This window comes from Magnolia sinica, chromosome 5 (assembly GCF_029962835.1).
Source record: "Magnolia sinica isolate HGM2019 chromosome 5, MsV1, whole genome shotgun sequence".
In the NCBI taxonomy this organism is placed as follows: domain Eukaryota; kingdom Viridiplantae; phylum Streptophyta; class Magnoliopsida; order Magnoliales; family Magnoliaceae; genus Magnolia; species Magnolia sinica.
In genome coordinates, this window is record NC_080577.1 from 6,776,981 (window position 1) to 6,804,246 (window position 27,266).

Genomic DNA, 27,266 nt, shown 5'->3' on the forward strand with positions numbered 1-27,266 from the left:
CCAGATCAACGGTCCCGATCACCGTAATTGTCAGCACCGTGTGGAGTGAACTGTACGAAACTTTTATGCATAGCATTCCTCTATGGACTCTGGATGCCCTTCAGGCTTCAACGCTTCGTAGGTTAAGCAACCTTAACCCACAACACGATGCTTGGGTTGGGGCCCAACTGATGTTTGCATGACATCGCCCGTAAAAATGAGGTGATAAAATCATTCCTAAAACCTCAAAAATCATTTGGTGTGGCCCACCTGATTTGCAATGTCTATTCCTTTCGTGTCAATTCATCCTGGTGGGAAAAATCATATGAATGGATTAGATGTCATTCACAAAACACAGTGCCCTCCACACAATCTTCAAGGTGTCTAATGATATGATTTCCCGTCCCAAAAGTGTGCTCCTACGCCCCACCTGAGTTTCGAATCGGCTCCGGAGAGAGAACATGGGGTGCACAAATAATGGACGGATTGGATGTCATGAACACATCATGGTGGGCTCCACACCTTCGTACTGGTGGATGGTCTGGTCGTCCCCTCTTTTTATGAAAAAGAAAAATGCAATGCATTTATTTGCATTGGCGGTAACGTTTGGTGGGAGAACAGGAGAAAAACCTGTATTGACGAACACGCCCTTTGTAAACATGCGCCTCTCCCTTCCTTTTTGTGAAGAACGTGTGTACTCTCCGCCCTAGCAGCAAGTAGAGGCGACGGAGAGCGAGAACCGAAAGCAGCTGATAAAGAAGGGGGCAGAGCACATTTCTTTTAAGGCATTTCGTCAAACACCTCTCTTGCAACTCTATTTTCCCTCTCCCTTCTCCGATCTTTCAGAACATCAGGTCAGTTTCCTTCTCCTTCTTCTTCCTCCGAGAGATTCCAACGTATCTGTAATACCTTGATCTTTCAATCAAAGAGAAATTCTCCTCTAGTCATGCGTTTCTCTCAAACGATGCCCTTCTCTCGCAATCGATTGAATATGTCGCCGCAGCAATCCCGAATGCCCGAAGCCCACCCCAATCGACTACGAACTAGAAAGAAGCATAAGAGACTCGATGCCATCCGTGACCATGTCATTGAACCTATCAAACCTGATGTGGGAGCGGCAGGGCCCAGCAGCTCTGACTCAGGCCTTCTCCGCCGTAGCTCTCGCCTCAGAAGAGTCACCCGTGTTGTTTCTGACCCCTCTCCTTCGCCCGTGAAGAAACAACAGAAAGTCAATAAAACCGTGCCTGCAGCCACCACTGATGTGAAAAAGAAGAATGAGGGCTCTGTTGATAGAAAAGCTGGAAAACGGAAACGGGAAAGCCCTTCAGAGAAGATTTTTGAATCTCCTGTTTCCGGAGGTTTGGAGGAAACAGGGAATTGGAGTTCGAGGCTCAGATCTAGGGCTAGGAATGTCCGTATCCCAATGAAGGAAAAGGGCTCTCCCGCCAAAAGAAAGCTTTTCCAAGACTTGGATGGATTTAGAGAAGAAGATACAAAATCGGATGGTGGGGTTGGAGGCTCAGTTTCTCTGGGGACAAAGTTTAGGAGGATGGATCAGGGCAAGAAATCTAAGGGTGCAAAGAGTGGAGATCAAATTACTGGGTTGTCTGATACTGGGGGAGACAGCAGTGACTGTCCACTGAAAGAGTGGTTGTCGCCCACAAAAGATGAAGCCCCGCCGCCCTCAAATAACGTGATCGATGGTGGAAGTAAGAGAGCAGCGGATGATAGTTCCTTGAAAAGAATCGATGGAGAGGATAACAAAACTGCATGTGATTTACTGGCCACAGGGCAAGGCAATGATCAGCTGAAGCTACCCGGCTGTGAACTGGCCAATGAAAAAATGGATGCCAATGAAGGTAATTCCAACCATTTGAATACGTTGGAGAATGATGGTTGTCACGACGATGTGGACGCCCACCATGATCACCTTGGCAGCAAGCCTTTGGAAGACAACGTTGTCAGAAAGGTGGATGAGTCGAATCCCGTTTCAGAAGGTAATAAGTTTGAACGGCCACGTGTGAGAGAAGGACGGAGATGTGGGTTGTGTGGAGGTGGGATGGACGGCAAACCGCCAAAGAGGCTTGTTCGGGATTTCATTGAGAGTGATAATGAGGTTTATGGAGGGTCGTCGGCTTCAGAGGAGCCTAACTATGACGTGTGGGATGGTTTTGGCGATGAATCCAGTTGGCTTGGACGTCTCTTGGGTCCTACACATGACCGTTTTGGTATTGCTGGTGTTTGGGTTCATCAACATTGTGCTGTGTGGAGTCCAGAGGTGTGGTTCAATGACTTAGTTGCTTTTATTAGTATGCTTTATATGCTTCTTGTTTATCTATGGAAGCCTTTGGTGTACGAGGTTTTTATTGTATTTCTAGAAATAAATGGGTCAGTTATTAGCGCATGGACATACACTTTCTGTTGCTCTTCACTTTTTGTTTCTTGAAATGGTGTGACTAATCTCTTTACAAGTTCTTTTTTTTTTTTTTTTTTTTTTTTAATTTTTAATTTTTTAAAATTTATTTATTTATTTAAATGCCACACGAACTTTCCATGCATGTGAATTTGGATGCAATCAGAATCAACAGAAAGAACCAAATTATGCTTTAAGCCCAAGTACCAAATTTTTGCTGCAAATGATCACCACCGACAACTTCAAGGCTCCAAGATAATTTTAAAAAATAATGATAAAATAGGCTCCACCCAAACCCAGGGCCTCACACCCTAGGTTTTTCTAATGGCATCTCACCATAGAGGAGTATCCATTTCAGGAAAACACAATAAACATTAACTTCTATCCAAGATGTTCTTCATGGTGTAATGATTATGCCCCTACGCCCCATTTATAGGCATCCATATGTAGTTCCATTTTTGAGTTCAACTACCATACCTGAACACTGACCATTCTGGACTCTATTAAAGAGCAAATAAAGATGACTTCTAATAACACGGAATAACTAAAACTATCCAGTACTTATTGATATTACCTTTGTATGGTTCATACAACCATATACATTTGTGTTATATGACTGTGCATACAACTGTCTAAACCAACTTTATGGTTTATATTTGGATAAATTTTCCAAGGTTATTCCATACACATGCTAACTTTAGCATAGAATCTGATTGTTCATGAAATTTGATGCGTGTGATCAAGCGGGATGCGTTATGAACCTCTTCTTATACACACGTGTAGAATGAGGGCTATCTGCATTAATTCCCCTGGCTTCAAAAGAACTTGTTCTTGAATTTGGAGTCCGTGTCAGTCTCTAAATCTGATGCGCTTCAATCATGTCCTTTGTCACTTTGGTGGAAGATGATGGTGAATGCCTCGATGTCAACATGGTGCTTCATCAATCGGATCATGTTTTGTCTATCTTTTACTGTCCTCTGATCAAGGTATTTGAAATTGGTTATGTAACGGTAACGGTCATAACTGTTACGTGTTACGGGGTCGAAATGGCCGTCACAGCCGTTACAGAAAAAACAGGTTGTAAAGGTCCTGAAACGATCCTGTAACGGCCTCGTAATGGTCCTGTAACAATTTTTTCAAAAAATAAAAAAAGGGCCGTAACGGCCACTACGGGGGCCGTACTGGCCGTTACAGCCCATATCATAATGGTAAAGGTGGTGGCCGTTACGACCACTGTTACTGTTTTGGAACACCTTGCCTTTGATACGAGCCTCTTCCTAACATTTCTCCTTCATCAACAATAATTGAGTTACTTGCTTTGCTCACTTTGAGACATTTGGAGGCCTTCCTGATTTGTTGGAGGGGATATCAATGTGGTCATATTCTCATTTGAGAAGTAAAACGGTAGCTGGTTTACTCGAACTATGAGAGAGTTCTTAGATTAGGTGCTCAATAATGAGTTGGTGGATTTTCCAATGGGAGAGGTGGAATTCATGTGAACAAATGGGCAGGAAAGGGCAGCGAAGTTGAAGCTAGACTGGTTCATGGCTTCTCTAGATTGGATGGAAAAGTTTCCCTTGACTCACCAAAAGGGAGCTGTTGAGACCCATCTCCAATCACTACCATATTGCGTCGAAGATGGATGATGATAACTATGGCCTGAGGTCCTTCAGATTTGAGCTGAAGCCTGAAGTGGTGGTCTTCCCTTAGGCTTGAGGGACATGCCGGCTTTATCCTGTTCCAGAAACTCAAAACTCCTCAAAGGTAAAATTAATGTGTGGAAAGAAAGAAGTTTTTGGCAGTCGGGAGCTCTAAGTGGAAGACATGCTAAGCAAGACTCCAACATTGGATATTAAGGAGGGAATGGAGCTGACAGTGGAGGAAAAAAATCTCTAGGGATAAACTTGCAACAGAATATAAAGAGAGGCCGAAGGAAGAGGAAATCAAATGGCTTCAAAATCCTAGATCTAAATGGCCGAAACAACGAAATATGAATACAAAATTCTTTCATGGTATAGCTAGTGATTGGGTTAGGGACAATAAGATTAATTATGGGGTGGGGTGTGGTTGGGGGTGGGTTGAGGTTGAGGTTGGAGGAAAATTTGCAAGTTTACGAGGTGGTTATTACATTCTATATGGATTTCCTTAAAGATGAGATATGGAAGAGGCCTAGATTAGATGATCTTGCTTTTGATCAAATCTCGGAGGAGGCAAAATTTCTTAAAAAACCCTTCTCAAAGGCAAAAATCAAGGCAGTGGTGGATGCCCTAGGAAGTGACAAGGCTCCAGGCCTAGATAGCTTTCTAATGGCGTTTTATCAGTTTTTTTTTTTTTTTTGGGAGCAGGTTAAAGGTAATCTTGATCGATTCATGGGTGCGTTCTTCGCCAGCGCTTGCTTGGCATTGGAGTTAGGTGCGTCATTCATTGCCATTATTCCAAAGAAAGAATGGCTGAAATCTTGAAGGGCTTTAGACCTGTTTGCCTTGAGTGGGGGCCTTCAAAAATTTTCGCATAGATTTGCTCTTCCAGATTTTGTCTTGTGTTGGGGAAAGTCATATCTAAAGCTCAAGGGGCGTTTGTGGCTAGGAGACAAATTTTGGATAGCGCCTTGCCCATGAATTGATTGACTATTGACACAGGGTAAAGAAAAGAAAAGGAATTATTTGTAAATTGGATTTAGAAAAGGTGTATGATCACGTGGACAAGGAATTTTCAGATTGTTTGCTGGGTTGTCTAGGTTGTAGGTAGAAATGGTGAAGCTGGGTGCAAGAGTGCATGCTATTGGCTAAATTCTTGGTGCTCGTGAACTGGTCTTCTAAATGGCTCTTTAAGGTTTCAAGGATAATGCAGAGGCATTTTCACACCGGGCTCGAGTGGGGTTGCCTGTGGTATGTAGGGGCACACTCGAGGTGGGCGGCCCGTGTGAGGCGAGTGGCTCCTGTGAGGTAGTACCCATGTGATTTGGGGTCCTTGAGGGGGGGTTCGGCCGAGGTCCTAACCCATGAGATGTGTGGCCCATAAGGGGGGTTTGGCCAAGGTCCTAACCAATGTTTTAAATATCAACAATATCGGCCGATATATCCCACAATATATCTTGTATCCCACCTTTGCGATACGAAACACACAGGTAGTGCCGATATATCCCACATGTTTGATCCGATGAGCATTTTCAATTTTCGATCAACTTTTTTTGTTGAAATTATGTTAAATCAGTGTCAAATGGTTATAAATCCATTGCTTCTTCATGTTTTAAATGAAAAATCATGGAGTTAGAGCTTTGATTTCGATATCCATTGGTTCTTCATGTTCTCTATGTTTTTTACAAAATTTTCCTTCAACTAGCTATCAATGGAGACAAATTTGGTCATCACATACACTCTAATTTTGAAATTTGGGTGTCAGCAGTGCGATTTGGGCAAAATTCTAAATTTCCCAATTTCTTCCAGATTGCTTGCAATGTTGCACTCCAAACATGAAATCAAGCATGTATGAGGGCTGATCTACTAATTTGTTAAGTCCTTGTCAATTTTCAAAAAATAAAAATCATTTTTAACTAAAAATTAATATTTTTTTAAATTAAAATATTACTTTTCTTTTTTGAAATTTCCCTTCCACCAGCTGTCAATTGAGATAAATTTTGAATTATTTAGAAGTGCTTGATGAAATGATCATCACATACACTCTAAATATTATGCATTCAATTTGAATATAGTTGCATTAATTCAATCAGACATCACTTAGCATAGGACCCTATACAAAGGAAACTTATTATGTGTACTTATTTTTTGAGATGTTATGATTTAAAAGTGTGCATTAAGGTCTTTTTTAACAATTCCTGAAGTTTCATTGAAAAATTCAACCATTTCCCCAATGTTTCCCCATGTTTCCCAAAAAGTGCGATAAATTATCCGATACAAACGATATATCCCGTGCGATAACCGATACATATCTATATCCCAAGGATGCGATATGTAACACAATACCAATATTTCGAACACCGGTCCTAACCCATGAGATGTGGAGCCTGAGCTATGTGATAAAGGGATTGATTTGCCATGCTCTAACAGTTCGAGCTTTTAGAGCAAGTGGTTAATTGTCCTGCATCAAATTGGTATCGGAGCGGGAGGTCTCATGTTCGAGACTCTTCACTGAGGGTGATTAATGCAGGGGCAGTTTCACACCGGGCTTGAGTAGGGTTGCCCGTGGGATGTAGAGGCACACTTGAGGTGGGCGGCCCGTGTGAGGCGGGTGGCTGAGTGAGGTGGTACCCATGTGATTTGGGGCCCACGAGGGGGGTTTGACCGCGGTCCTAGCCCATGAGATGTGGGGCCTGGGCTATGCGATAAAGTGATTGATTCGCCATGCTCTAACAGTTTGAGTTTTTGGAGCAAGTGGTTAATTGTCCTGCATCAAAGGGTCTTCGACAAGGGGACCTGCTCTCCCCCTTTCTTTTTGTGATGGGTACGGAAACATTGAGCAAGATGTTGGGCAAAGGAGGGTGGGCTTATTAGTGGGTTTAAAGTGGATAAAGATGACTTTTAAATATCTCATTCTCAATTTGTCGATGATACCATTCTCTTCTGCGATGTGACAATATTTGAGGTGGATAATTTGAGAAAAATAATTAGATGCTCTGAGGTAATGCCAGGGTTGAAGGTGAATATCTCTAAAAGTGAACTGTTGGGGTCGGGATGGCTTCTCTGTCAATATAAGCAAATCATGGAATGCATTGGGATCAAGGTTATTGGCATAGTCTTCGATCCCGACCTTCACACATCTCATCAGATGCTCAATGTGTGAGGGCCCACGTGGTAATTTTGATACTAATGACGATGGGGCATAGGCACCCTTTGACCTTGCTTTAGGCGTCTAGGTTGCTGATATCCCGAGCAGGGTTCATGTTCACATCCTTAATTACGTGAATGTCTACCCTGTGAGTGTGGATCAGGTCTTTGTCTAGGAGAGGCATTATTTGATTCCATGTACCCCTATGGATTGGAATCTTCTTCAGAAGTTGCATTGACATGTGGGTCAGAATGGTCCTTGTTACACCAATAAGAAAAAGGAATGGTCCTTGCTTTTCTCCTCTAGGGCAGTCATCTAGTTATTCACCTCGGCTATTTTTTTTTTTTTTTTTTTTTAAACCAGCCTCCATCTGCACCATCATCTCCAAAAGTTGATGGAGCATCTTCAGCACATTATATTAGTTCTCTTGCCATTTTAAGACTGTAGGAAGTTCGGCTTTGCATGAGCGTCACCAATCGGTGCCAAAATGATCAACTAGCAGGGATGTGTTTCATGGAATACCCTGTTGGACAGAATATTGGTTGTTACTGGATGGTTTTGGGTTTGATTGGGGACAGTTAAATGACCAGTTTGTGAGCAGGTAGAGGGTTGGCTGATGATAGAAAGATTCTAGGCATAATTTCATTGAAAATGGGGACTGGTTTTGGCCTGAATCAGTCAGTTTGTACCAGGTTTATGGCAGATTTTCTGAACAGAACGGGTTTGAGTCCTGGAAGTGGACAGATAAGAGGGCAGTTAGGAAGGCATTGGAGACAGGTGAGCTGGGTTTATGTTACTCCTAAGATCATAGAAGCATTGCTGCAGAAAAAGAAGGTTTGTTGCAATGCAGCTCCATAGAATCCATACATAGAAACCTCATTTACTCTTCAGGAGGCATCTACCCCATAGTAGGCTGGCAGTGGACAAGGTTTGGGTAATGTGGTACTCAGGTTGGGTTTGAGGGCGAATCTCCTGTACAGATTATGCAGATGGAACATAGGCTGGAAGTCGGTTGCAGAGAAGGTTGTTAAGGCTGTTTAGAGGAAGGGGCAAGAGCTGAAATTGTGGTATGGTGTTTTTGGAAGGCGGCTATGGTTGGAGTTTTGGGTGAAAGGTGACTACAGTTGGGTTTTCTAGGAATGTCAGGACTGTCAGTTGAGGGAGATTGGTGTACAGTGGCCAGGGAGCTAATTTCAGGTGGTTTATTGGGTTTATAGTGTGGATTGGTTGGGGCTTGGATAGTAGGGCTTTTTGGTTACGGGATTGAGGTATGGGAGGGCTGCTATTGGTGTTGTGGCCTGTATACTGGGTTTAGGGCTGGGATTTGGGTTTTAATGGGGAATAGTGCTTGGGTTACAGTGGGACTTGTACACAAACTGGAATTTGAGATTTAGGGCCTGTTTGGATACTACCAAATAAGTAGCTTTTTTAACTTCCATAAGTTAATAAGTTACTTTTCTTAAGTGAGTAAGTTTGGTTATTAAACTTAAATAAGTAGTTTTTTTAGAAAAAAAGTAACTTATTTTTATGAGTTATTTTTTTATTGCTTTTCAACTTCCAGAAGCAACTTATTTCTTTCATTTTCATTGGTGACAGGGCAACTTGGGAAATTATTTAGGGAATATGCTCTCTATGGCCATGAACCTCCTTTAAGCTTATGAGATTGGAAAATCATCCAATGAATGGGTAGATGATATAATGCCCATGATGATGGCCCATATTGAGGTAGCCCCCACATGATGGGCAACCCACTTTGAAGGTAGGGCCTACATGATGGGCAACCCACATCAAAGGTGGGCTCCACACGATGGTCAATTAATAATGGTGGGCCCCACGTGATGGATGATCCACACCAAGTTGGGCCCCACATGATGGACAATCCACATCAAAGGTCAGTCTAATGATGAGTGGCCCATATACAAGGCGGGTCCTACATGATGGACGGTCCACATGAAAGGTGGGCTCTACATGATGGGTAGTGGATATTGAAGATGGGCTCCACATAATGGACAAAAGCATTGATGTTGGGCCCCACATGATGGATTACTAACATCAAAGGTGGGCTGTACCTAATGAACTGTGCACATTAAAGGTTAGCTCCTAATGATGAATCCCACAACCAAGGTAGGCCCTGCATGATGGATGGCCCACCTTGAAGATGGGGCCCACACAATGAACGATCCACATCAAAGTTGTCCCCACATGATGGACGGTGGATGTGAGGGGAACCAAACAGACTTTCGGGATAATTACTTATGATGTTGGAAACCAACTATGCTTTCTACTTTTTGGGTGATAAGTATGTTGTTTACCAAACATACTTATCTGCTGTTTAAGAAGAGACCAAGATAAGCTACTTATGGCATAAGTAGCTTATCTAAAGTAACTTACGGTCCAAACATCCCCTTAGTGGCTGCATTTGGGAAATTTTGATGGGGGAAGGGTGTTGTTGGATTTCAAGATATAGAGTGATGAGGGTTATGAAGGTAACTGAAGGTGTATTAGGGTTATGTGTCACGGGTGTGGAGGCTCAACCATGGACTTAGCCATTTTTGACACTTATTGTACATATACAAAGAGAGGTTTGTACGCATTAGAAGAGTGTAGAGAATTCTAGAGTGGACTAGAAGCATGTGGAGTAGTGTAAGATCTTTGAAGTGTTCTAGATTTCTCTAGTGGGTTCTTGTAGCTAGATTTGTGTAGAATGGATCATATGATGTTCATGTTATGAACGGATCATCTGATGTTCCTCTCGTTTATGGTTTGTTAATTCAGTTAGCATTTTATTAGTTAGTAGTTAGTACTATTGATTAGTAAATAATAGCAATAATTTTACCCAATGTAGTTACTTTTGGGCTTGAATTTGTTATTTTTTCCTTTTTTCTTGTGGTCCACTTTTTGAGTACCAAACGATGTTTGAATGACATGAAATTGATCCAGTTGAAGGCCTTTTGAGTTTTCTTAAATGCTTCATGGAGTGAGTTATGAGCCATTTATCGAAGTCCCATATCAGTTTGATGGGATTTAGGGCAGTTTGTTCATTTTCAATAGTTTATTAAAGTAGATATTTATGCTTTACTTGATGAATGCTGTTAGGATTTTTTTTTTTTTTTGAATGGTTGATGAAAAATTGTAATTATGCATGGCGAAATTCTCTTGCTTTGCGGGAGCTATTTCTCAAAACCTATCGAGTCTGTCGTTCAATACTAGCATGGTTTGTGGTTTGCTCATACAAGGTATGATACTTTGTCTTTGGTTGTTGTGATGTTAACCTTATCAAGGTATGAATGATAAATATGCATTTCTGATGTTTAATAGTGTTCTTTTTGTTAGTTGTGGTTCATCATACTGCGTCACCTGCTAGCTCATTTACTTGTTGGTCAGTGATATGTATCTTTATTGTTCTGCGCAGATTTATCAGTCCCTAATTAGGATTTTATCATGTACAGGTTTGAAGTTACTGGTGCTGAACTTTTTTGGCCTTATTTATTTATTTATTTTTAAGTTTTCTTTGAATCTTCTTACATACCTTTTGGCAATCCTTTTCACATGCCAAAGTTGTCATTTTAAATCCGTTGCCATGAATACTTTTGACTTTCCAGGTTTATTTTGCTGGTTTGGGTTGCCTGAAAAATGTTAGAGCAGCACTTTGCAGGGGAAGGGCATTGAAATGTAGCCGCTGTGGGAGGCCTGGAGCAACTATTGGGTGTCGTGTTGATCGATGCCCTAAGACTTACCACTTGGTCGTATGATGTGCTTTTCCTAATTTCAAATCACTTCATTTTCTTACTTCTATTCCTGTAGCCACTATTTCACTTCTGCTTACATTCAACCTTTTTTGCTGCAGCCTTGTGCGCGAGCTGAGGGTTGCATTTTTGATCATCGTAAATTTCTCATAGCTTGTACAGACCATCGGCATCTTTTCCAACCCCAAGGGAATGACTATTTGCGGCGGATTAAAAAACTAAAGGCTAGGAAGATGAAGTTTGATATGAGGAAGCTGTCTACCGATGCTTGGCGGAAGGATGTTGAGGCAGAAGAAAAGTGGTTGGAAAATTGTGGTGAGGATGAGGAGTTCTTGAGACGTGAAGGCAAGAGGCTTCATCGAGATATCTCAAGAATTGCACCTGTGTACATTGGAGGTTCATCTTCTGACAGCGAAAAATCATATCAGGGTTGGGAATCAGTGGCTGGGCTGAAGGATGTCATCCAGTGCATGAAGGAGGTGGTCATATTACCCCTTCTATACCCTGAGTTCTTTAGTAATCTTGGGCTAACTCCTCCTAGAGGGGTTCTGTTGCATGGTTATCCTGGGACAGGTAAGACTCTAGTAGTGCGGGCATTAATCGGTGCATGCTCTCGTGGTGATAAGCGGATAGCATACTTTGCTCGTAAAGGTGCAGACTGTTTAGGAAAATATGTCGGTGATGCTGAGCGCCAGTTAAGATTGCTGTTTCAGGTTGCTGAGAGATCTCAACCATCTATAATATTTTTTGATGAGATTGATGGTTTAGCACCATGCCGCTCTAGGCAGCAAGACCAAACTCATAGTTCGGTTGTGTCAACTTTACTTGCCCTGCTGGATGGTCTAAAATCTCGAGGTTCAGTTATTGTAATTGGTGCAACAAATCGACCTGAGGCTATTGATCCTGCTTTGAGGCGACCCGGGAGATTTGATAGGGAGATTTACTTTCCTCTGCCATCAGTTAATGATCGATCTGCTATTCTCTCACTCCATACGCAAAGGTGGCCAAAACCCATCTCTGGATCCTTGCTCAAGTGGATTGCTGAACAAACTGGTGGTTTTGCTGGTGCCGATCTGCAGGCTCTTTGCACTCAAGCAGCAATGATTGCTTTGAAGAGGAACTGTGCCCTGCAAGAACTACTGTCTGCTGCTGAGAAGTATCCAAATCATGGAAAACGTGTTTCTCTTCCATCTTTTGTGGTGGAGGAAAGGGATTGGTTGGCTGCTCTTGCATGTGTTCCTCCTCCATGCTCTCGCAGAGAAGCAGGAATGGCTGCAAATGATGTAGTTTCTTCACCTCTTCAAGCCCATCTTGTTCCATGTCTTCTGCAACCAATATCACACTTGCTTATTTCCCTGTACCTGGATGAACGCATCCAATTGCCCCCTTCTCTTTATAAAGCTGCAAAGCTAACCAACAGTGTGGTTATTTCTGCCTTGGAACAGAAGAAAATCCCTGTTGTTTCATGGTCGACCCATCTTCATTGTTTGATACAGGAACCAGATGTTTCAAGGGAGCTAGAGAGAAATCTGTCTCGTGCTGGCCTATTAAGCAGTACTTCTTCTTTTTCTAATTCTGATCTATTAGATGATGATTGTGGTGGTCATGAGAAGTTTGAATTTGGAAGATTGAATCCTGCTGGTGCTCATGGACGCAGCAGTTTGATACAGAACTTGTCCCATTCACAGGGCAATGCGTCAGGATTTCGATTATTGATTACTGGAAGTCCCAGATCCGGCCAGCAGCATCTTGCTGCTTGTCTTCTCCATGGTTTTGCAGGCCATGTTGAACTCCAGAAAGTTAATTTGGCTACTATTTCCCAAGAAGGACGTGGAGACCTAGTTCAAGGGATAACACGCATTCTATGTACGTATTCTTTGGTTTCTTCGTTTTCTTTTCCTTTGCCTTTTTTCCCCTTTCAAGTAAATGTTAACTTGGTTTTAATTTTCTCATCTTTCCGTTACCTTTCAAAAAAAGAAAAAAGAAAAAAAAAGGAAATATGTTGGTGATCTAATTTGATAGATCATGCATGGTCTGAAACCCCACCACTGAACTGGGTGTTTAAGCATGGTATCTAAATAGAAGCTCATGTCACCTGGACTTGGTTCTCATTTATATAAAACCTTAGAAGTGAAGAAAAGAAAAGAAAAGAAAAGAGGAGAAAAGGAGAGAGAGAAGAGGGAGAAGGGCTGCTCAATTTGTTCACATGTCACTCACCTCTTTATTATTATATTAGGGCTTTCATTACTAAATAGAAAATTCCAGAACTGCCCCTCTTTACTTTAATATTGCATAAACTAACCCTATGGGCTTAAACTCTAACCCAACAGATATTTTAGCCCAATAATTACAAGAGACCACATGTGAGACCAAGCTGGTCCACTTGAGTGATCACAACGGTTCATTTAACACTCGCCCTCAAGCTGGAGTAGTATGGACTAGAAATTTCTTTATGAGAAACCTTATCACGAATGAAGTGACACTCGATCTGTATGTATTTTGTTCTTTCATGAAATAAAGGATTGTTAGTTGTATGCATAGCAGCTTGACTATCACAATATAACAACATCAAAACTTGGACCGCAAATCCTAACTTCAAAAGTGATTTCAGCTAGACGAGTTCACAAGTCGTATGTGCCATAAGTCTATATTCTGCTTCAGCACTAGACCTCATAACAACGTTATGCTTCATGCTTTTTTTAGGTAACTAAATTACCACCAAGAAATGTACAGTAACCTGTATTCAACCGTCTATCTTGACCAGACATAATTTGCATCAGAGTACTCTGCTATTTTAAGATGGCCATGATATCTACATAAGATATCTTTTCCAAGTGTACACCTTAAGCATATACGATTCCTTATAACTGCAGCTAAATGTGGAGCTATGGCATATTGCATAAATTGGCTAATCATACTCACATAAAATGCAATAACATGCTTAGTAATAGTTAAATAAATGAGTTTGCTGATGAGTCTTCCATACAGTCCAGGGACTGTCAATAACTCTTATTCTTCTAGATCAAGTCTGAGATGAGGATCCTTATGTGCATCTGTGGGTTTGGCACCCAACACAGTTGTCTCTTTTAACAAATAACAAACATATTTCTTTTGGCATAAATATATCCCAACTTTGATTTCCCCACTACTAAGAAAATAGTGAAGTCATGGTATTTAATCTGGAACTGGGAACAAAGATACGGCTTCAGTTTGTCAATACCCACCAAGTAATCACCCGTAATTATCATGCCAACTATGCATACAACAAGCACAATATAACCCAATGTAGCATGCCGAGAGAAAACCGAGTTATCTACTTTTCAAACTATATGATATTACCATATTGTTGAGTTTCTCAAACCAGGCTCTAGGTGATTGTTACCCATAGACAGACTTGTTTAATCTGCATACGTTAGAGGACCTCTTTGAGCAACATGCTTAGGAGTTTGCTCCATATATACCTCTTCTTTTAAATCCCTGTGCAGAAAAGCATTCTTCACGTCAAGATGAAAAAGAGGCTAATTTCGATTGCCATATTTAGAAATGACAACTCGAACTGAATTAAGTTTAGCCAGTGAGAAGAAAAGTATTTGGAGAACTTACTCCATAAACCTGGGTGTAGCCCTTGGCTACTAACCTAGCTTAGTAACGCTCACTGGAACCATCAAGCAAAAATTTAATTGTATAAACCAATGTTTTCAATATCAACGATATCGGCCGATATATCCCATGATATATCGTGTATCCCACCTAGGCGATATGAAACCCCAAGGTAGTATTTGAAATTCTTCGTATTGTAGAAGATATCTCATGATATTGCAATCTATCACATAATATCGCAGATATCGCGAGATATTACGACCAATCATTTTTATAAAATTCTCGATATAGATGATATTGGTCGACCAATATCGCACAAAAATGTGGGAAGTCCAGGGCTTTCTTCAGAAAATGCGAAAAAAACTCATTCTAAATCTCTTTTTCTTGATTCCTCTTCACTTCTAACTAGATTTATTGTCGATTTCGACCCTTCATCTTGAATCCCTTTGAAGAAAAACATAAATTTCGAGTTGGAATCAAGATCCAAGTCGATTGGAGGCCATTTTCAGTCCGATGAGCATTTTTTATCCCTTTTTTTTTTTTTTTTTTGCTGTAAAATCATGTGAAATTATTGTCAAATGGTTGGAAATCCATGATTTTCATGTTATACATGAAAAATCATGGATTTGAAGCTTTGATTTCGAGATTTGGGTGAGATGGGCCAATTTACTAAAAAAGGGAAAAATTGAAATTTTCCTCTCTCCTAAATTGGTTGCAATCTTACTATCCAAAATGCAAAATCAAACATGTAACTTGATCTAGTGATTCTTGGTAATTTGGAGATTTTTCAGAAAAAAATATTTTTAATTAAAAAATATACATTTTTTTTTTATCGATTAGCTATCAATTGTCTCCCATTTCAGAGTATTTAGGAGCATTTGATGAAATCACCATCACATATACTCCAATTTTGGAATTTTGGGAAAGATTGACCGATTTGCGGAAAATTCAAAAAATTTCCAAATCTATTGCAATCTTAGTGTCCAAACATGAAATTAAACATGTATGTAACTTGATCTAGGGATTCTTGGTAGTCTGGGGATTTTTTTTTTTTTTTGGGAAAAAAATTAGTTGTTCAATTGAAATATATATATATATATATATATATATATATATATATATTTATATATATATATATATATATATATATTTATGTATGTATGTATGTATGTATATATATTGTTTTTATTTCAGTAGATGTAGGATCAATTGGCCCCCATTTTAGAAATATTTTTTTTTCAAAATTCCACTCATAATGTATGTGCAATTCTATGTGGGTATAAGCCACAACCACACATAATTTATAGTTATATTTCTTGTTTTGTACTTTTTTTTTTTTTGCTTTTGAATGTATTGCTTGTGTTTCCATACATGTTTTCTTACATTCGGAAATTATATTAACTGACTTTGAACCTACTTGCATCAGTTCAGATAGATAGCACATAGATTAGGACCCTGTATGAAGGAAACCTATTACATGCACTTGTTTTTTGTGATGTTTTGATTTCTAGGTGTGTATTGATGTATTTTTTTTTTAACAATCCTCGAAGCTCCTTTGAAAAATTCGACCAATTCCCAATGTTTCCCCATGTTTCCAAACAACAATGATATAGTATGCAATACAACCGATATATCCTATGCGATAACCGATATGTATCCGTATCCCAAGGGTGTGATACATTACACGATAATGGTATGGAAAACATTGGTATAAACCACCTACACTTTTGGTATCTTACGAGATGGAAGATCAATTAACTCCATCTCTCTATTACATAAAAAAATCAGTTAACTCCCATGTATCATTGGAATACATGGCATTCATCTGCTCATTGATAGCCATTGTATAGTTTTTTTTTTTTTTTTTAAAGCGAAGCCTTTTCTAGTTTTTATCCAATAATGCATCCCAAATTGACCCAAGGATAGAGATAGAAAATAAGACAAGGGCAAGCTGTTGGTAATTGGTGGATAAGTGATTAAATGAAACAAAGTTTGAAATAAATGTGAAGTACAATAGCGGTTTCCTTTACAAATAACATTTGGCAGACAATCAACAACCTCGGTAAACACAGGAGATGCTGGAATCTCAATAGGAGTAGGGGGCGAAGGTGTAGTGTGAGAGGGAATAGTTTGAAATACTTGGTCCTTTTTTTTTTTTTTTTTCCCTTTCCTGTAATTGGTTTGTAGAAATCTTTCTTAGGTGGTGACTTTTGTAACAAGAACTGCTAGGAATCATTAGGTAGCGGAACTTCTAGAGGGGTGGCTTTTGCAACATGCTCAGTTTTAGAATAAAATCAAACATTTTTAAAGAAGGTTATATCAACTATCACAAAATACCTTTGAAGTGAAGGACAATAGCATCCATAACCTTTTCGAGTATGAAAATACAAAAAGAAAAAGAACATTTAACAGAACATGGAGCAAGTTTATCTTTTGGAGGAACAAAGGATTGGATTATCAGGAAACAATAACGAGAATTGTGTTTTACCATTCAAAATAGAAGAAGGCATTTAATTTATCAAATAGCACGCATTAAGTACTACATCACTTGGGAAAACAGTGGAACATTTATTTCTAAGAGTAAACCATGAATGCCTATTCTTGTGCTTTGCCACCCCGTTTGCTGAGGTGTGTAAGCACAAGAAGTTTGATAAAGAATATCATAACATTGCAAAGAGGGCTGAAAATGACGAGATAAATTCTAATGCATGATCATATCTAAATATGCACAAAGTTAAGCCAAACTGAGTTTTTATTTCACTATGAGAAGCCTAAAATATAGAAGAAAATTTGACCGATTTTTCATAAGATATAATTAGTTCATTCTAGAATAGTCATCGATACAAAGAACAAAATACTGGAAACCTAACATAGTAGGAACTCAAACTGGTCCCCATACAATGCAGTGAACTAACTTAAATGGAATAGTGCTTCGTTCATCTATTTTCAGAAGAAAAGGTACTATATGGTGTTTCCTCAGGTGACGTTTCGCAATCTAAATTTGATAATTTCGAAAGGTATCAAACAATATTCTATAGTTTTTAAGGGACGGATGGCTCAAACGATGATGCTACTGGATAGCAGGATCCTTAGGTAGTAGTGCAACGCTTACTGATTCTCTCTCCAAATAGTACAAGACCATTCCTCTCATGCCCTCCACCAATTGTCCTGTTCGTCTTGAGTTTCTGAAAAACACAATGCGAAGGGAAGAAAGTGACAAAGTAGTTTAAAGACTTTGTTAGCTTACTCACAAATAAACGATTGATAGGGAAACTTAGGGGCATATAAGGTAGAAAATAATGAAACAGATGCATTAGGCTGAGCAATATTAAGTCCAATAATGTTGGAAGAGGTACTATCAGCTAAGGTAACAGACATGCTGGAAGCAGTAGGACCATATGGGGAAAATAAATTATGATTGCAAGTATTATGATCAGAAGCCGTAGAAGTTATTATCCAGGGAGAGGAATGGGATGATAAGAGACTTTTCACCTAAATGAGCCAAAGTAACAATGTATGTGGAGGGTAAATTATTGGATGAAGGGCCATTGGAGAAGAGGAATCATGTATATTCTTCTCATGATAATGTAACATTAACTTGATCACCACTAGCATTGGAAGCAGTAGAAGTAGCGGGTCTCCCATCTGCTGGAACATCATCAACAATCAGTGCTTAATTGACCCTCGAAGCTTTCCCAAGAAGGTCTTAACAAAAAATCACAAAATGATTAGTTAGCCCACAATGAGTGTAGAGACGATCTCTTCTACCACTGTGACCACTTCTACCTGCCCTTGAAACTTTACTGCCTTTGCCATCACGAAAACCACCATGATTATTTCGTCCACTAAGACCTCCACGTATACCAGTGTAACCATATGAGGTAACCCAGGCCGATTTACCTATACTATTTATCATAGTATTGCTGGAATCATTTCCAATGGAAACTCTTTAAAACTTCCGCAATTGAAGGAATTGAAACACCATCTAAAATCCGATCCTTCATGGGTTGATACTCATTTGGCAAATTGGACCAGAGCTTTACCACTTTCACGTCTTCCATTTACTTATTCATAAATGTTACATCCAAAGTAATGGGATGATAGATTGGAAGTTCTTCCCATATTTCAATAAGCTTGGTAAAATACTCACCAAGAGATTTGTCTCCCTATTAAAGAGAAAATTTATTCGTACAACTAGTACACCTAAGAAATATCTGTTTTGAGGAGTGCATCTTTCTAACTATATCCCACATATCTGTGGTACGACTTAAAAACACCAAGTTTGAATTGACTTCAAGTTTCATATTCAAGGTATTTCGTAACAGTAACCGTGGCCATAACCGGCACTATTGTTACCTTTACGATACGGGTTTTAATGGCCGTTACACTCTCTTTTATTTTTATTGAAAAAAAAAGAAGAAAAAATCTGTATCAGCCTTGTAATGGACTGTGTTACGAGACCATTATGGCCTTTACGGGGGGCATAATGGGCCGTTACAGGGATTGTAATGACCATTATAGGTCTTTTTTTTCCCTTCCGTAACAGCTTTTATGGCTGTTACGACCCTGTAATGTGTAATGGTTACCACTGTTACCTTTATGTAGCAGCCTTTACAGCCTCGTAGTGGCCGTTACAGCACACCATGTTCATATTATTCCATAGCCAAGACCTAATCAGGGCATCGTTATGAATCTGCTGTTTATATTTGGGATTGAATTCCTTAGGTTTGGTCTTCGTGAGGAGGTGATCCTTCTTATGGGCTAAAAGAAATACTTAAAACAGATTTAGCCAGAGTAAGTAGTTCTGCTTATTGAGTTTTACATCATGTAATTGATGCATTAAACGAGGAATTGAGACTCTCATACAATGATGAAAAACCAATAACCCCACCTTTAGGCTCCATAACCCACTTTTAATGAATTTGAAAAACATAGTATTGAAAAATATTTATCTATAATCGTTCCACACTCAACTACATCCAAATTAGGTCATGGATAATAAGAATCTATAAAAAAAAATTGCCTTTTACTGCAAAGTAATCAAGGGATGACAATTGCATATCACCTTGATATGAAAAATCATCAAACTTTTATCCTCCAAGTTCAATTTTTGCACTTCCTTTGCAAAAGACTGCACTCGCCTTAAAACGATTGTGGAAGACATTATGTTTTCTGCAAAAAATGAAGCATGATCCTCTCTCTAGGGTTGGATCAACACTTTAGGGTTTTTGAGAAATCTCCCAAAATTGATTGATAGTTTAGGGTTTTGTGAAGATCTAGATTTGAATCACCTCTCAATGTGCTTTGATACCATGTAAAACCTTAAAAATAAAGAAAAGAGGAAAGAGAGAAAACGAGAGAGAAGAGGTAGAAGGGCTGCTCAATTTGTTCACATGCCTACTCACCCCTCTCTTATTATATTATGGCTTTCATTATTATAGAGGAAACTACAAAACTGCCCCTCTTTACTTAAGTATTATATAAACTATTCCCATGGGCCTGAACTCTACCCCAACAGATACTTTAGCCCAATAATTACAAGAGACCACACGTGAGACCAAGCCAGTCTACCCAAGTGATCACAACAGTCCTTTTAACAATTTATATTTTGGCTGAAGTCATAATGTTGGGTGTCTTTCTGTCTACTTTGTCATTATGCAAATGTCTGATTCAGTGTCTGTTTATATGCTAGTTACAAGTTCAAATTTGTTCTGACAACTAGATGATTGTTTGTTAGGTTTTTAAATAATTGGGCAAGGCTGATCAATTCTGTAGTCATTGGTGTTTTTGCTCAATCCTTTGTTATGTAAGTGCTGTCTGTTTTTGTTTCCATGAATATCCGTGACCTGCAAAAACAGAAGTAATTTTTCTTTTTTAATTGAAAGACAATCTTTATAATTCCCAATTTACTGAAATTTTTAGTGTTGCTACTGCTAACCCTTTACCTTTTTCTAGTTGAGTGTATCTATTCCGTGTACTTTTCTTGAATTGCTTTGAACTAGAATGAACTTTAATACTTCATCCAACACCGACATGCAAACCATCGCACATGTAATGATCGTTCTCATATCCCAATATCCCATTCTCTTCTTTGCCAGTGAAATGTCTGAGTGCGGGACGGTGCATGATTTACATGCCTAGGATTGATTTATGGGCTATGGATCATATATGGCATCATGCTACTGACAAGGAGTGTGACATCTGTCAAAAGACCTGCAAATCCACCGTGACACCTGGGTTTTGTGATGTTAATGGGAAGGCTTCACAGGCATGGAATTCATTTATGGAGCAGGTGGATTCCCTGTGTACGTCTGCATCCTTGATGATTTTGGTAAGATTGTTAATTTGTATATGGTTACATTCTAGAATCGTTGACTTATTTAAATTCTTAGGGACACTGTGTACCCTTTTTCTGATGCAAAATACATTCTTTTAGCTACCTAGCAGTTAAACTGAAGTTTTTCCCCCTTTGTTAAAGTCCCTGGATATACATTGATACACCATCCTCTAACGGCTCGAGCTTTTAGAGCAAGTGGTTATTTGACATGGTGTCAGAGAGGAAGGTCAAGTGTTTGAAGCCTGTTTATGTTGTGAGTGTCCCTCCAACCTTTTCCAATATGTTCCTGTGCGGAGCTCCACCCTGCACATGCGAAGGAGTGTTAAAGTCCCTTGATATACATTGATACACCATCTTCTAACAGCTCGAGCTTTTAGAGCAAGTGGTTATTTGACACCCTTCTTCCATGGGGAATCTTGACTATACATGATTTATAATTTTTATCAAAGTTTAAATCATATGGGTGCATCATCCCCTTTCATTTATTCCCTTTCTTATCTGTTTTTCTATTTGTCCTCTGTTGCATGTGAAAATTGCCCACTTTGTAATCTAGCCTGCTTATACACTTAGGACTTTGAATTGTTCTTGACTCGTATGTTTTATTTGTTCATGACACAGGGAGATGCCCAGTAGTCAGTGTTATGTACTGCAAGTTATTGCTGGTTATTAATAAAAAAGCGGCATGTTAGCTGCACACTGTCAGCTTTTCTTTTCTGCTTTTTTGAGTTCTCAAAAAAAGCAAAACAGAAAAGAGCCTAAAACACCCAAATGCAAGGAAATCTAGGATCCCTATCCTTGATTAAAGGATCCTAATTCTTTTTTCCTTTTTTGTATAGATATTTGACTAACATATAGAATAGTTTAGTTTCAGTCTGGTAAGGTAAATGTTGACCCAAGCTATAGACAGGAGTTGGGGCCGCATTTTCTTCAATATTATGCACTCTTTCTTGCATGATTGGTAGAATGCGACGATTGAGAGCCACAGGTTGAAACTTGTACTGAAACTATCTATACCATATATAACACGACTAGCTTTTGGATATTTTTGCCCGTGCAGATAGTTTCCTGGGTTGAGGAACTTTGAATATTTGAAGGTCTTGGAAAGACATTTTAAATCAAGTTGGGGGTATTTTGGCAAGTAGAAAATGTGGCTGTTTTCTGTTGTATGGTTCAAATTACACTTGGAATAATACTTTAAACACCTAGATTTTACCCATGAAAACAACCAATTTCATGCGAATAGTCCGCTCTTCTCTTCCTTGCATTAGGCTGCCCTGGCAATATTAGGGAATTGTGCAACAAAGGCTGTCTGAGGCCCATCATGATGACTATATGAAATCTACTCCATACGTCTATTGTGTTGGCTCATGCTAGGAAGGCAGCCCAAAAATGAGGTAGATCTAAAGCTTGAGTGGGCCACTAGAAAAGTGGGACGAGTCTCCTGTGATTGAAAACATTCCCGTCTCTGTGTGCGTGTGCGTGTGCGTGTGTGTGTGTGTAGCGTGTGGCTGCACTCTTTTCCTCTCTCTCCGCTACTCTCCCACCATTTGCATCGCACGTGCCATACCCCCTAGATCCTGTAAAATATTGAGCTGTATGTGTTGGTGTCTTGGTGCTAAAATTTTAAAGTTCACTTAAGCTCAAGAGCTTCTTTGACGTGGATGAATTGGTTGCACGCATATTCGAGGGAGAAGCATTGTACTCTTGTGATTGTTGGGAAACTCGCCTTGCGTTTGGTTGTGCATGATCTTTGTTACTACTGTACTAGGTGTGAGGGTGCAGTTGAAAAATATCAATTGTTTACCATCATAGATTCGATGAAGTCTGTGAATCTCTCTGTTTGATGTAGGGATGGATTCTATTGGTTGCTGTAGTATGAGTAATTCAATACCTTTGCGTAAACAGTCAAACCTTGTTGCTTGATGAGCTCTAACTGGTTGAGTAGTGGTCAAACCTTGCAGTGCCCCAATAAAAATCATAATTCTGGTCACATCTTGAATTGGTTCAACTTGTTCTTTCTCTATTCTGGGTTACTTACCTTGCCATTGATCTTGACAGAATTTCAAGTTAGCTCCCATAATATGCTGCCCTTATGATGAGGTGAGGTGATCTTTTAGATGTCTTTCCTATTTTTCTTCTAATGAAATTCCAAGAGCCTTCTATGTCAATGAGTTAAGGGACCTAGATCATTATTCATTCATCATTTACCATTTACAACCCCTTTTAAAACACATTAAATCCAAACTGTGGTTGGACTAGCATGCCTTATATTTGTTGGAGATTTGATAATTCTTGAGTTCAAAGGCACTCAAGATGCAACCAAAAAAAAAAAAGGTAACTCAAGAGGCAACAGTAAAAATTTACTTATATGTTTCTATTCTAAAACTTGGCAGTTATCTTGATTCATAGGTATTTGCTTTCCACAGAAGTCTGCAGTGTCAGCTTTCTTTCTTAGGGGCTGTTTGTTTTTCAGAAATTTCCTGTAAATACCTGTAAATAGGTGATCATTACTTACACTGGTAATTACATGGTGTAGCCTCCAGGTGACATTGACAGCTACAACTGTTTGGAATGCACTAAAGTAGAAACCAAGAAAAGAGGAAGGACAATTGGCATAAAACATGTGAGGTGCACCCTTATGTATGTATTTGATCCACACCGTCCATCCATTTTACCTGCTCATTTTAGGGCATGAGCCCAAAACGAGGGTTTTGGGCAGATCCAAAGCTCAAGTGGACCACACCACAAGAAACAAGAGGAATTTAATGTCAACCATTGAAAGCTTCTTAGGGGTCACAGAAGTTTTGGATCAAGCTGATATTTGTGTTTACCCTTCATCTTTGTTTGTGTGACCTTATGGCCAAGTTGGATGACAGATACACATCCCTGTGAGCTCCATGCTCATTTTAAATTGCAATGGTGGACACCATTATCTCCACTATTTTCTATAGTGTGGTCCACTTGAGCTTATAATCTGCCTAATTTTTTGGGTTTGTGCACTAAAATGAGTTGGTAAAATGGATGGATGGCGTGGATCAGACACGTACATCATGGTGGGCCTCACACCTTTAATCAGATGAAATCCCTGTCCTGTTACATGCATGGAATCACGGTTTTCGAGGGGTAATTCTTGTCTAAAGTTAATCATTCCTTATTTTCAATGTATTTACATTGTAAATGAAAAAACAAACAGCCCCTTAGTGTAAGGGGATGTTCTCAAGTCTGCAGCTCCTAATGCTCGCTGGGTTTGCTATGCTTTAGAAATTGGTTTGTGATGCCCATGGCTATTATGTTTGCTCAATGTTATTACTGAGAAGTTCTTACTGTTTGATTAATTAGTTAGCATATTGTAAATTACTCATACTTTGATTCTTTTTCATTCTATTTCTACCCCACTAATCATTCCGTTGGAAGAAAATACCATTTGAGATTTTTTTTGCATCCCTTGTATTTTGCAGGCTACTTGTGATATGCCAAAGCATGTTGTCCCTCTTAGAATAAGGAAATTTTTTACGACTGATGTATTAAACTACACCAATTCAACTCCTTCAGAACAAACAATCCCACGATATTTACTGCAGGTTGATGGGAAATTCAATCGTGACATGGTCCTTGATTCATCTGCAGCGAAATTATCACGGGATTTAGTTCAGCTGTATGTCCAATTGATTCATCAAAGAGGTCACATGGGTAATTCATGCAAGGAATTTAAAACGTGTGAATCCATGAAATCCAATTCGAAAGTTGAAAATCATATGAAAGAGAATGGAGCTAATAGTGAAGTAAAGGAGACATCTATGGATTCAGAAAGGGTAACTGTTCAGGAAAGTGTTTCTTGTAATGGTAATCAAATTCCTATGGTGTCTAAAACAAATCTGCCAGAAGATGCGGTTTGGCCAGAGTCTTGCAAAAATTCTGTTTCAAGAATACCTCCTAATAGAAATGTAAAAGGGAAATCTAATCTGCTGTTTGCAATAGCCACTTTTGGCTATCAGATTCTGCGATACCCTCATTTTGCCGAACTTTGTTGGGCAACGTCAAAATTGAAAGAGGGTCCCTGTACTAGCATTAATGGACGTTGGAAGGGTTGGCCATTTAATTCTTGCGTGGTACGTCCCACCAACTCAGTCGAAAAGGAAGCAGTAGGATGTTCTAGCAATCTCAAAAGCAGAGAACATTCTGGTGCAGTAAGAGGCCTTGTAGCTGTGGGCTTGTTAGCATACAAAGGTGTTTATACATCAGTCAGAGAAGTTTCTTCTGAAGTTCGAAAGGTTTTAGAGCTCTTAGTTGGGCAAATTAATATGAAAATTCAGGGTGGGAAAGATAGGTATCGGTTCCTTCGTCTTCTGTCACAAGTGGCTTATATGGAAGACATGGTCGACAGCTGGGCATATGGATTACGGAGGTATTACTGTTATCACCATTACTTTGTTTGCCATTTCAGTTGTATTTACTTTAAAAACCAGATAATATTATTGACACTGTTTACATCTATACTTTTGCAGTTTTGAGACAGAGAGTCAGATTTCAGCATCACATGCTAGACCAGCGATTGCAGGAAGACTGGATACTGATGATAATAATGCATGCAGTAGCAACCTTGTTAAGAAGGATGCATGTGTGCCTAGCGTCTCTAACCAAACTCAGCAGGAGGTTGAAATGCTTGGGCAGGAAAAATGTCCCATGAGACATTCTAACAAGGATAGTGAATTTGGTGATCCCAACAAAGGAGACACTCATCTTGATTTGCCTAAATCTGATGTGAGCCTCGTGATTGCAGGACCCTCTCAGGAGGTCTCCTTAGGTCCTTCTTCCCCTCGTCTGCTTCAAAAATCTGCTCTGGTTGCGGGTTCAGTTGCCAGTAATAACACTTCAAAAGAAATGCACAAAACTAATAATTTGGAACCTTGCAGATCAGAAGATCAAGTACCATGTACAGCGGTACACAGAGGGTTTGTGTCCTTGAAACAGTCTAATGGTTTGGCAGTTGCTCTCCCTCCTATGGATGGCATTTCCAATGCAGATGAATCAGCTGTTATTATTGACCCTAAATGCAGAAAAGGCGGTGACCAGTGCAATGGTTTATCGGCAACCGAAGCTGTTCTCCCTTCTATCAATGGTGATTGCAGTCATGCTGAAGCAGTGCGAGCTATCAACTCTGACGTCAGAGAAGACAGCAGTCTTTCAGCCATCCCTGGGTTGTCATGTCTCTATGAGTGTTGTGCTGAATGCTTACGTACTATTGAGGTTTTGATTCGGGAAATTCTTATTGATAGCTGGGAATCCAATAGCTGCTGCTCATCTGTAGGGGATGTCCACGATGTTGTCATAGCATGTTCTGTGAAGCTTTTGGTAGCAGTTCGAAATTTTTTTGTTGCCGAAAGCAGCACTGATGAAGAAGATTTATGTTGTAGGAAACTAAAACATGGAACTCAAGACAAACACTGTGCTTGTCAGTATGTGAGTAATATCCACCCTGAGAAGTTACCATGTTGGTCCAAGAGTCTGGGAAACAGAGATGCCATTCCAATGGAATGTGTTTGCCATTTGAAAAACAAGGAAGTTACAGCAGCAACAAATTCTTCTCAGGATTCTCTTTTTGGGCCAGGATTAAAATTATTCTTCAGAGACTGTGCATTGGTGCCTTCAGATCTTTACAATGATGTGATATTTCATTGCAAATTTGAGAATTTGTGCATTTGTCATATTATCGAGAGGATATTAATGATCAAGCAGCCTGTGGATTGATGTGGGGAAGTCAGTTCGATTTTGGCCAAGTCAAGTTGGAGAAGTTATGGCATTTCCTGGTGTCACGGAAAAGTGAAACATGGACTTCCATTGAGGGATGCATACTGTAAAAGTTTAGTTTGCAATTCAACTAAATCCATTTCTTGTTGTCCAATGTGGTGTTGTTTCACTTTTGTGCTTAACAGTCTGCCCAGTTTTGAAACTTCTGGGGTGGGAGATAATTTTATACCATGTAAGTATTCATCTGAGGTTTTCAATGATTTTTTGGAACTACATTCATTTCTCTATCTTTGTGCTCTTGTAAATTCATTTCTTTGTATGGTAGTTTGAGCCTGTCTATGCATGTATATTTATTTTGTCCAGCCAGGTGATATGCACTGCTAACATCCACACCTTCATGTGGACTTTAACACATCCACACTTTCACGTGATACATTGATGCATGCTGTCCATTTGTGCTATACCACTATTGGGTAGCCATGTTACAAAAATCACTCCGATTGTATGATTTAACCATTCCTCTCCTTTTCCTGGCTGGTTTGAGTAATGGCTTCACACACCCTGTTGAGGGTCTTTGGAATTGGTGCTAAGAGCCAACATTGTCAAAAACTTTCCAAGCAATCGCATGAGAAGTGGACAGTCAAGATGGAGCAAAGAA

General features: G+C 39.5%; 1 protein-coding gene across 2 annotated transcripts; it reads left to right on the top strand.

Annotated features, from left to right (window-relative positions):
- The first annotated feature begins 434 nt into the window (after positions 1-434).
- LOC131245285 (uncharacterized) lies at positions 435-26,895 on the top strand. 2 transcript variants are annotated; one of them, XM_058244625.1, is made up of 6 exons: positions 435-2,257; positions 10,780-10,923; positions 11,025-12,789; positions 20,622-20,854; positions 24,319-25,265; positions 25,366-26,895. In XM_058244625.1, exons 1-6 carry the CDS (start codon positions 926-928, stop codon positions 26,606-26,608), a joined length of 5,664 nt encoding a protein of 1,887 aa, XP_058100608.1. In that variant the 5' UTR covers positions 435-925; the 3' UTR covers positions 26,609-26,895. The 2 variants fall into 2 exon arrangements, with proteins under 2 accessions (XP_058100608.1, XP_058100609.1); XM_058244626.1 differs by having other exon boundaries at positions 436-2,257; positions 10,780-10,920; positions 25,366-26,839.
- Positions 26,896-27,266: the final 371 nt, after the last annotated feature.